This window comes from Numida meleagris, chromosome 1, assembly GCF_002078875.1.
Source record: "Numida meleagris isolate 19003 breed g44 Domestic line chromosome 1, NumMel1.0, whole genome shotgun sequence".
Classification (NCBI taxonomy): domain Eukaryota; kingdom Metazoa; phylum Chordata; class Aves; order Galliformes; family Numididae; genus Numida; species Numida meleagris.
In genome coordinates, this window is record NC_034409.1 from 134,685,810 (window position 1) to 134,697,109 (window position 11,300).

The 11,300-nt window shown below is 43.8% G+C and overlaps 1 protein-coding gene across 3 annotated transcripts; it reads right to left on the minus strand.

The window, feature by feature from the left end:
• On the minus strand, nucleotides 1,017–11,155 carry CHAMP1 (chromosome alignment maintaining phosphoprotein 1). 3 transcript variants are annotated; one of them, XM_021414474.1, is made up of 3 exons: nucleotides 10,890–11,155; nucleotides 9,103–9,230; nucleotides 1,017–4,706 (listed from the first exon to the last, which is right to left on the minus strand). In XM_021414474.1, the coding sequence occupies exon 3, from the start codon at nucleotides 4,645–4,647 to the stop codon at nucleotides 1,801–1,803; it is 2,847 nt and encodes a 948-aa protein (XP_021270149.1). In that variant the 5' UTR covers nucleotides 4,648–4,706; nucleotides 9,103–9,230; nucleotides 10,890–11,155; the 3' UTR covers nucleotides 1,017–1,800. The 3 variants fall into 3 exon arrangements, with proteins under 3 accessions (XP_021270149.1, XP_021270161.1, XP_021270139.1); XM_021414486.1 differs by lacking the exon at nucleotides 9,103–9,230 and having other exon boundaries at nucleotides 10,904–11,155; XM_021414464.1 differs by lacking the exon at nucleotides 9,103–9,230.

Here is an 11,300-nt window from a genome sequence, read left to right on the forward strand (position 1 = left end):
TCATGGTACAGAGCAGAGAGAAAGAATCACTTGTCAGTAGTGACACAGTGGCTGTCAAAGCCACACTGCTTTCAAGTCAAACAAATCCTTCCTTGATTTCTTCCTGTTACTCCAATGGCATAAGGCATATTTTTAACCAAATGGCTGTGCCTAGATTGATTAAACCATAGCTGAAGAGGAAGGCAGCTTTTACACGAAGTAAAACTAGCTGAGCTTTAGTAGTCAAGAGCTAGATTAATGAACTTGTCTTTTAGATTTCTCTGTAGTCACTCACAGAAAGAAAGTCTAGAATTCTCATCTTGAGCCCATGGCAATAAGGGGATGACGCTGCAATTGGCAGGACAGAGTACAGTTGCTCCTCTGCAAGAGCACCTTGCAAGAAAGCATATTCTTAACAGGCAGCAATGAGAAGACATCCAAATACAAAGCCTTAAATGCTTTTTTCCTCCCTTCCAGAATTCTTGAAACACAAGGTAGCAGACGCAACACAGGCTTCAACAAAATCACTCTGAAGGTCTTAAGTAGCAGCTTACACATGGAGATCTCCCAGTCTGATACCTTCTCGTTTGGTTGTTGTTGGTTTGGGATTTGTTTCGTTTTTTGTTTTTTTTTAAAATACTATCACCTTCCAGGTCTAAGCCAACATTTCCAACTGCTTTGCTCCACCCACAACTTATCTTAGGGAAGATAACCTTCCTTGTACTACCTCCATTTATAATCCACGCTCCTGCTGAATTATGAAGTGCTTATGTTTCTGATCAGTTAATACACAAATAGCAGAAAAGCAAGCACGTTAGGAGTGCACACACTCCCGTTTCCCTTCATCTACATCTGACGTGTTTTTCTGAAGCAGACCAGAAATTCAGACAAACTTTGTTTTCATAGGCTGATACCTAGAAAGTTGAAGTATTCAGAGCAGAACTCTAGGGTAATTTTGCATCTTCTGTTGCCAAAGACAATATGTTGAACATGAAAAATTTTGCTCTTGATTTGGAGGAAAAGAGAAATGGCCAATGCCACATTTGGGTGCTTTCTTTTATTGTTAAAAGGTTAAAGCATAACATTTCACCAGATACAAGAAATGTATTTTTTCCTGACATTACAAACATCTGAATTATCAAGAGAAAATGTTGAGCTATACGTAGTCTGACGTTAATTCATCAATTTAATGTATATTAGTTCATGCTTAAAACATGGCCAAAATACATAATCACAAAATAAGTACCTCAATGCTTCTAAGACTGAGACAAGAAAGACAGAGAATTGAGTGCAAGAAATTTCCAACAAATGACTATACACTCAATTACAACCTCAGGGCCAAGTTATTCCAGAAGGGTTGGTAGTTTCTCGTGCCTGGCTCATTCACTTTTAATTTGGTAAGAAATTTCATCTTAAAAATTTGATAAAAACATTTTTAAAAATAAGACATCTACCAAATGCGAAAAACCAAGATTATTCTTCACAGAAATACATGGGTTGCTTGCCACTCCAGTCCTTAATTGCCTGTAGGTTTTACAAATCTTTACAAAACTAGTTTGTATCCATTTTGGTTTCAAAAACATAGTACATCCAAAAAAATATGACTCTACTGATGGGTAATAAAAAGACATGGACATGTATTTAAAATGATTTCTGAAAGTAAATAATTTCAGTAAAACAGCTATAAGACAAGTTAAACATAGTACAACAAACCATGCATCTTCTGACTTGTCAGATCAGCTAAACTACTCGGTTAACATACAGCAACACTTTTGAACACTTTCGTAAATTCAGCTTTTCTAACACAAGGAAAAATACGAGTTAAATTTGTTCTTCAAGTGGTTCAAGGCTGTCCAAATGTTTTTTAGGTGTATCATCATTATGACGGCTTTGGCAATGGGTTAAGTGTTTCTTAAAGCCTCGGGGAAAATTTGATTCAAAATTACAACGTGGACACTTCAACAAACTTTGACCATGAGCAGCAACATGGTTTTTAAGAAGGGACTCCAAGAGAAAAGCCTTGCCACATATTTTACATTTGTATGGGCTCTGAACATTATGCTTGTTGACTAAATGATGCAAGACGGCACCTTTCTTCATTGCACGACAGCAACAAATCTTGCAGTAATACTTTCCCTTGCCACGCTTCATATACTTTGCTATTTCTTCCTCAGAAATGAAAGCCTCTTTCTCTTCGGTAAACTGAAGAACACACTGTGGCTGAGTGGGAGTAGCTGCATCCATTTTGCTCTCTCTGCTGTAATCAGAGGACTCCATATCATATTGCTCTTGGTCACTGTTGGATTCTTGCTCCTTCATCTCCATCGAGTCCATCTCTGCTTTTCCACACTCGCTGCTATTCAGTTCAGAATCTGAGTTGTCCTGGTTTTCCTTCTTGGGCTTCTTTTTTGGGCATGAGTATAACATGTCTTCGGGTGATTCTTTGGCTAATATGGATTGTTCATCTGGTGAGAATAAGTCATCCAGTGGTTTCTGATCATCTAAAGTGTGAGAAAGAAAGTCACTCTCACCAGACTCACTAGGTGTCTGGGGCTCAGAGGAAAAACCTGGAACACATTTGTGGGACTCAGAAAACAGGATGTTTTTTGGGATTTCAGAAGGTACAGTAGTTTCAGTATGTCTCTGGACATCAGAGGACATAGAAGCAGCAGGTTTCTGCATCTCAGAAAATACAGCTTGCTTTTGAATATCAGGGGATACAGCAGATTTCTGGGAGTCAGGAAAAAGAGCTTGTTTCTGCGTCTCAGGAGAAAGAGAATGAGCCTGTTTATGAGTCTCGGCGAAGAGGCCGTGTTTCTGAATTTCAGGAGAAGTTGATTTCTGAGACTCCAAAAAGGAAGTATGGTCCTGAACTTCAGGGGAAATGGGAGCAAGTTTCTGGGCTTCAGAAAATAGGGCATGCTTCTGGACCTCAGGAGAAACAAGAGCTGACTTCTGGGCTTCAGAACATAAGGCATGTTTTTGGCCTTCAGTAGAAGCGAGCGAAGCAGAAACCTTATTCTGGGTCTCAGAAAAGACAGCACGTTTCTGGACATCAGTAGAAACAGCAGGATTAGATTTACGTGACTCTGGGAACAGAGCTCTTTTCCGAGGCTCAGGGAAATGGGCTCGTTTCTGAACCTCAAAGGAAGAAGCAGAGGTAGACTTCTGAGTTTCTGAAAAAAACATAGATTTCCGGGACTCGGAGAGTTTCCAAGATTCAGGAGACACTGAAGTAGCAGGCTTACGGACCTCAGGAAAGAAAGAAGGCTTCCAAGAATCAGAGGAAACGGCATGACTAGACTTCCGAAGCTCAGGAGAAACAGAGGAAGAATGCTTCCACGTGTCAGGGGACAGAACAGGTTTCCAGCCTTCAGGGTAAACAGATGAGATGGGTTTCCATGGCTCAGTAGAAACAAGAGTGGACTTCTGGGATTCAGAAAAGGACGTAGATTTCCACGAGTCAGATACAAGCCTCCTAGACTCTGGCGACGCAACAGGGCCAGACCTTCGGGACTCGGGGGCAGACCTTCGAGACTCCATGGAAGCCTTTGAAGCCCAGGGAGAAACCGTGGAAGATTTCTGCATCTCATGAGGCGTAGATCTCCAGGGTTCAGGGGAAACAGTAGGACCAGGTCTCCATGACTCTGGTGAAACTGCAGGAGCAGGCCTCCGGGTTTCAGGAGAAGAAGCAGAAGCAGGCCTACGCATTTGAGAAGCATGCCTCCGAGGCTCTGGAGACACAGCTGGGGAATACCTCCGTGGTTCAGGGGATACAGCTGGAGTAGGTTTCTTTGGCTCTGGTGACACACCCGGGGAGTATCTACGGGGCTCTGGAGACACAGCTGGAGAATGGCGACGGGGCTCAGGTGATACAGCAGGGGAATGGCGACGGGGCTCTGGAGACATGGCTGGGGAATGGCGACGGGGCTCTGGTGATACTGCAGGGGAATGGCGACGGGGCTCTGGAGACACAGCCACGGCTGGTTTCTGTGGGTCTGGGGACACAGCAGGAGCTGGCTTCTGTGGGTCAGGGGATCCATCAGGGGATTGCTTCTGTGGGTCGGGGGATGCATCAGGGGACGATTTTTCTGAGTCTGAGGACACAGCTGAGACTAATTTCTCTGGATCCGGAGACACAGCCTGAACTGACTTTTCCGAATCCGGGGACATGAGCTGGGCTGACTTTTCTGGCTCCGAGGAAGAAGTCTGAGCTGACTTCTGGGACTCTGGGGACACTGATGATTTCTGAAGCCTGGATTCAGATTTGGGGACCTCAGGAGAAAGGGCAGGTTTAAGTGACTCAGGGGAAGGGGTAGATTTCTGGGGCTCTGCAGTGCCATTCTTTTTGGAGGAATCTGAACCTACTTCTACCTGTCCTTTCCGCTCCTCGTTCCATTTCTCTGGTGCTGCATGTTGTGCTGTGATGTGATAATATACATTGCAATACATCTTGCTGGTAAAGAAACATTTGTGGCAGTGAAACAGTTTTGCACTTTTTTGATAAAATATAAGTTTACCCAAACCAGCAGCATCCATTTCATCACAATACTCTGGGTGTATGGTGCCCATATGAATTTGTATGTTTTCATAGTCCGTTCCTCTGAAACTGCAGTGATCACACTCCAAGCATTCTGTGGTTTTACGCAGTATCTGCAACATGTCCATTTTCCTATGTTAACAGTTTTCACAGCACTTCACGTTATAAAGAGCAAGCTTCAGAGTTCCTGCAACAAAGGAAAAAAAAAATCTGCACAGTTAGCTCTCAAAGTTAACTTTAGCTTTGTCAAATAACTGTATTTTTCCCATCCCCCCATCATTTTGGAGTGCTTCACTTTTGCACGGGTACTAACTACCTCATAAAGAAATCCAAATATAGGCCTCTCTGGCTTTTTTGAGTCATCTTGCATCAGCAGAACGTGCAAAAACAAAGGTTTACCTAACAGCAGGCCTTCCTAATGATGTAAAAAAATACATGAGTAATCTCTAAGAAAAGAATCCAGGTAATGAAGAGTTAAGTTCACATTCCATTTGATAGATGACTTGCTTTCTCAGTTGTCCTTTCTTCCAAGATTTGAAGGGTTTTTGTTTATGTTATGCATGTAAACTGAAATCAGAAAGTACTTTGAAACAGTGCCAGTAAAAACAAGCCATTTCAAAACTGCATTCTCCATCATAAAATTCTGAAACAAATTAAATGTTTTTGATAAAACAAACAAAAAATTCAATAAGACAACAGAAGCCTAAATCCTACGCTCTGCCTTCCTCTATTAAACACTATTTTCCTTTCACTAATTACACGAAAAATAAAAGCCACTGCTCATAAGAACTTTATCTATTGTGAGAACAATTTTTCCATTATTTCATCTTGTTGCTCTAATAACATCAACAAGGCTATCTCAGAAAATAAAACAGCAGTGACTTGTATCCAATCTGCGTGCCAGCCCTCATATACAGAATATTTTGTTTGTTTCAGGATGGGATGGAAATGTCTCAAAATTATTGTTTCTGTAACACCTCATAAAAACCAACAAAAACAGAAAGGGAGCATCAGAAATGCAAAGCATTTTTAATAATTTGGCTATATTCCATCATCTCCATCAGAAGCTACCCCAATTACCTACCACAATAAACAGAAAATGAAGTCTGAATGACGTGACGTTCTATAAGCCACTTCCACCTAGATGTGGATGTTATCGCTATGCTGAAAGGGAATATTTGGACATTTCTCAGTACTTATGTGAATTGCAGTTTTTCTTTTTTTTCCTTGTAGAGTCAAATTGAAGAATATTACATGCTACCACATCAACCTAATTTGTAAGAGGTACTGTTGCCAAATACAAAGTTTGTGTGTCAATTTAACATTACTTTTGCTGCCTGAGTATATATATAGATAGATAGATTAATCAACTAGTCAAAAAATATGTACCCAATGCAAGTTTTCCCAATTTATTCCAACAGCATGTTTTTTAACCCTGGCTTCTTATGTAAACGAGACTTACACAAACACATTGCCCTTCAGTGAATACCAATCAAACTGGACAAAACCAATATAATCTCAGGTTAAATTTCTGTAAGTTTCATGAAAAACAGAAACTGAGTAGTAAACCGCTAAGGAAATGTCACCACGGAGGTAATGCTGAAGATTTCACTGAACAGTTAGTTACTGGTTCTGTTTAGCCTGTAATTAGTACATAACATGGCCAGTATGCAAACAGTCTTAAAACCTGCAGAACAAGCAGTGTCTGACTCAGGTTATAATCAGGGACAGAATGAAAGCAAGCTAGCAGTACTGCTGAAGGACGGCATGGGCACAGCAAAAAAACAGGAAGGAACTGGCTGAAGGACAGGGGGCATGAATTCATAAGAAATAAAGGTTCACTAGTGTGGCTGCTCATGGAACAACAACAGAGCACATGCTGTATCTATGCACTTCACACTAAGTCACAGGAACAGGCAGCTTTTCAAAACGAGTACGTGTTCCAGTCAAGCAGCATGGTGGGTCCCCAGGCAGAGCCTGAAGATGAATCATGCCCTTTACACGTATGAGAAAAATGTGCCATCTACACATGAGAACTAATTGCACTGCTCTACCATTATTGAACTGGAAGGAGTTTTTGGTATAATTGCTATATTCCAGCACTACGAGCAGCCATACAAAGGCCTGTATCTCTACAGCAGCAAACAACTCGCCAACTGGAAAAACCCATAGCAAGCCTTGTCCTAACACTCCAAGAGATCCAGAATTCCCTAGGAATTCAGGTTCTCTTTTTTTGGCTGAGAGATTTGCAGCAATGAGTGAAAAGGAGATTTCAATTTGAAAGTCAAAATCAACAAACTGATCACATGGAGCTATAGAAAACAAATGTGTTTTACCAATAACAACATACTGCACTAATCACATTTTCAGACCTGAAAGAGAATACAAAATTGGCAGTAAACCTAAATTCTCTAATTTTTTTTTTCCATAGAATTATAGAATTGCTCAGGTTGAAAAAGATCCTCAAGATCATCATAGTCCAATGGCAACCTAACCAAAGTACCCTAACTCTAACAACCCACTGCTAAATCACGTCCCCGAGCACCACATCCAGGCAGTTTTTAAGAGAACAGAATTTTTCCTCTAGAGTACAACAAAAGAAAAGGAGAAACAGGTATTTTCAAACTGAAATAATCACAGTGTACAACAGTTTTCCAGGCAATCTCTTCTACTCTTTTCGTGATTTTCCTCCTCTTTACACAGTACCTACATGTTGCTATTTCTGGAGTTATCTGTTATTCTCATCTCTCAACTTTAATTCAGCCAGACTCCCATCCTCTCCTTCTATTCGGCCCTATCTTAAAAATTTCCATTTTCTTTCAAATGCAACGGGGAGAAAAATTCCCTGCCTCCCTTCCACAAGCCATCCCATTTGCTGCTAAGTTTTTCTGACCAGGAGGCGATTCTAGAAGTGGAAAAGTTACAGGCACTTCCTCAGTTTCATCTCCAGATATCATCTCCAAATGGTTTGGGTTGGAAAGGACCTTAAGACCACCAAGTTCCAAGCTCCCATCCAGCCTGGTCTTCAGCACCCCCAAGTAAGGGGCATCCACAGCTTCTCCGGGCAGCCTAAGCCAGTGCCTCAAAGGAATTTCCTCCTTGCATCTAATCTAAGTCTACCCTCTTTCAGTTTAAAATTGTTATGCCTCATCCTATCGCTATGCACCCTGGTGAAGAGGCCCTCTCCAACTTTCCTGCAGGCCCCCTACTCAGTACTGGAAGGCAACAATGAGGTCTCCTAGAGTCTTCTCTTCTCCAGGCTAAATAACTCCAACCTTCTTAGCCTTTCTTCATAGGAGAGATGCTGCAGCCCCCGATCAGCTACGCTCAGCTTTGTCACATGGATAACTGCTCGATTCGTATTTCTCTTCACCTTCAACCAGAACTTGTTTTACACTGGATTGTGCCTCAGATGCTGCCCTGCCTAGCTGGGTACAAGTCTGAAGAACAGCAAGTCACTGTTTTCCAAACAGCCCCGAGCCAGCCAGGCTAGCAACCATACACTTAAGACCTGCATGGGCTGTGATGAAGCCTAACATCTGCTCATCAGCATCTTTTGGGCAGTGCTAAACAAGATGGACCACGTTACTTCTGCATAAACACTTCAGTGCAGACATCAAAGGAACCTACCTCTGCACTGCTCCAACTCCTGCCCATGAAAAGGGTAAGGACCCAGTAAAGTGCCTCACATGCATGAGACCAAACAGTGAATGCAAACATGGCTCTGGTCATCCGGAAGCCCCTTCTGAGGAAAGTATGAATCTCAGGATGAAAGTCAAGCATGCATGAAATACAAGTCCCCCACAAACACAACAGACATGAGATGGCTGCAGGAGTTTCAGACCTGCTCGAGACTCCTGGGATCAAAGAAAAGCTGACGTCTGCCCAAGCACAAATAACCGCTGTGCAGTTTTTCTGAATGCTCTGCCAGGTCCCAACCCACAGCTGCAGGACACACTATGCCACAGGGATCGGAGCTGAGGCTTCATGCCACTTTGCAACTACACAGCACTCTGGATTCCTTAATTGCTATATCTCCATCCCCTCCTGCTTTCCTCGCTTTGCAGGGCTGCAATGCACAAACCACAAATACAGATATAACCAAACAGAACTAATTAACTACTGTAATAACACGTTACAACTGAAGTAGAAGCTTGAAGCCCAGCATTTATACTTGCCCTGTCCACACACCCTGCTTCCACTTCAAGACAAAGCGCTGATAACAAAAGAAGCCTCCACTAAGATTCTGGAGTTTGTAATACTGAACTTTAGCTAAGGGCAGCCAAGGCTTCTTCAGATTTTTCCTGACACATTCAGATTTCCACTGAATCTGAACAGCAAAGTGCTCCTGTCCACAAGCTCACCATACCCACAGGTATCAAGCACGGTAACAGCAGTGGCGCCAGCTCAGCTCTTAGCTTGACCACAGGTTTTTGCTGGCCTATAGGGACACAGATCAATGTCCAGGACTCAAGTGAAAATCTGATGAAGGGACTCAGCTTGTGTTAAGCTGAGCAATGGGAACAGCCCAAACTAATGCAGAAAGCAGACTGATCTCCTCGTTCTTCCCCGGCAGGACTTACAGCCACTTCAGACTCAGTTCCAGGATTCGGCATCTCATTGTTCATCAGGATCCCAGTACAGGATTAGCCATTCTTCCCAACGCCTCTCACAAACCTCCCAGTGGCATAAAAGAAATCTGCAGGAGATGCTGTGTACCAGCAAAAATCGACCCAGCGTTAGGCACAACACAATGACTCTGGCAACTAACAAAATGTCTCCACTTCTCAATCCCATTTCAATTCCTATCTACACATCTGTTTAATAAACATTTTTCACTCTGTTGCAAAATTGAATGCATCCCTCCTTTCATCCTATACAGAAGATAAGCTGTGATTGTCATGAGGCAGTGCCAGAGTGAAGCAAGGAAGGGCTCAAAGCTAAAGACCTACAGTGCCTGTAAGCATACAAAATTAGGTTGTTTTTAACACAACATGCAGAATTTCTGAATACGGCAATGAGGAGTCTGTTGTGTCATCCTTCAAAACCAGTCCATCTTGGTTCTCAGTGACAGAAGGAACTATACTTCTCTTCCTCTTGAGAGAGAATTGATCCTAATGAGAGACAAGGAGAATGAGGATGTGCAAAGCACATCAGGGGTAACAGTGCAGCTTGAAGGCCCTCAAAAGAAAGTAATATATTTTATACGATTCCCTGTATTTGCATTGTTTTTTCCATATCCAGTGGGACTTAAAAAATAGTGCTGCCATCCACACAATCTTGAAAAATGAGTGACATACTAGCATGAAGAAACGGTTTCCAGTAACCTCCTACACAAGTGCACAACACCACTCCATCAGTTCACCAAGCAAAGGTGGAAGTAAGCCCATACTCCTAGAAATGTCTTCCTCAGACAATCCTCCCACTTTTAAAGAGAGTCACTCATCACAGTTCTGCTCTGACAAGCCCTGTCACTGCACAAGAAAGATGGAGCTGTTCACTTTCATCAGCAACGTGCAGCCACATCCTCTGTCAATGAAGATGGTTGATTGCAAAGTTAGTACCCAGCACCAGACAGCTGGATACAGCTACACCATTGCTTCTACCAGCAGGAGCAGATCAGAGTGCTGCTGTGTTTAAGCAAAAGGGAAACTGACACATTCCTGCAGTGCCAAGAAGTAGATGGCAGCAGGCTGGTGGCAACACCATGCTTCTCTTGAACCTGCATGATGGCTGACAAGAAACAGCTCAGCTCCCACAGGCAGTGGTGCACCGGAGCACGTGCTTCCCAATGCATGCAGAGGAAATACAAGGCTTGGCTCCAACACATAAGGAACAAGAGGCAGCACTGTGCTCTTGCTAACCTGCAGAGCCCAAAGGAACCTGACTGTACTCACAGCCAAGCTGCTCGCCACCAGCCAGCCCATATGTGCAGTGTCTATCAGCAGTGCTTGCTGGGTCCACCCTTTAAAACTGCTCTAGGAGAGGACGTTCCAACTCCCTGACCACGCCAGCCACCAACACTGAGAGATGTGCTGGGAGAGCAGACACCTGCAGTCCCATCTTTCCAGAAGAGGATGAAGTCAGGGAAAAGTTGAATAGTGACATCAGTGCTTGAAGCAGATGGCTTCAGGAACACAAAGCATGCAGCACTTCAGCTACCTTGTGGGACTGCTGTCTTTGCTAGGAGAAGGGCAAGTCTACAGAGCAATGTGAGTTCTTAACACAAGATCTAAGGGCAACCTAAAGTACAAAGTATCTGACATGCCTACATCAAGATTCAGGATAGGAAATTACAGTTTCATGTAATTCTGATGGGGCAGTCTAACTCCATATTAGCAATAATGCACAGCTAGCTTCCAAAACTGACCTCAAAAAACGTACTTCTGCAGAGCTGAGTAGGTGAAGCGCCACTGGACCAACCAGCGCACCCAACCACGTTGCACCATACCCTTCCCGCGGTGACCTCGGGCTAAGAACTCCACCTGCATCACGCCGAAACAAAATTCGATGTGAGAACAGGTCAGGGAGGAGAAGAATGAAGTCTGAATCTCCATCTCCCCGACACAAAACGCTCAGCGGGGCCGTGCCCCCGCTGCCTCCTCTCCCGGCGGCGCCGGTTTACCAGCCCCGGCGCCCACCGGGCTGCGGACCCTCCCCCCCCGCGGGGCCCGGCACCGCACGAGGCCGGCTGCGACCGCCCCGGAGACGTTTCCCGACGCTCCGCTCCCGCCCCGCAGCCTCAGGGCGGCGTTGCCTGCGGGTGCCGGGTACATCACCG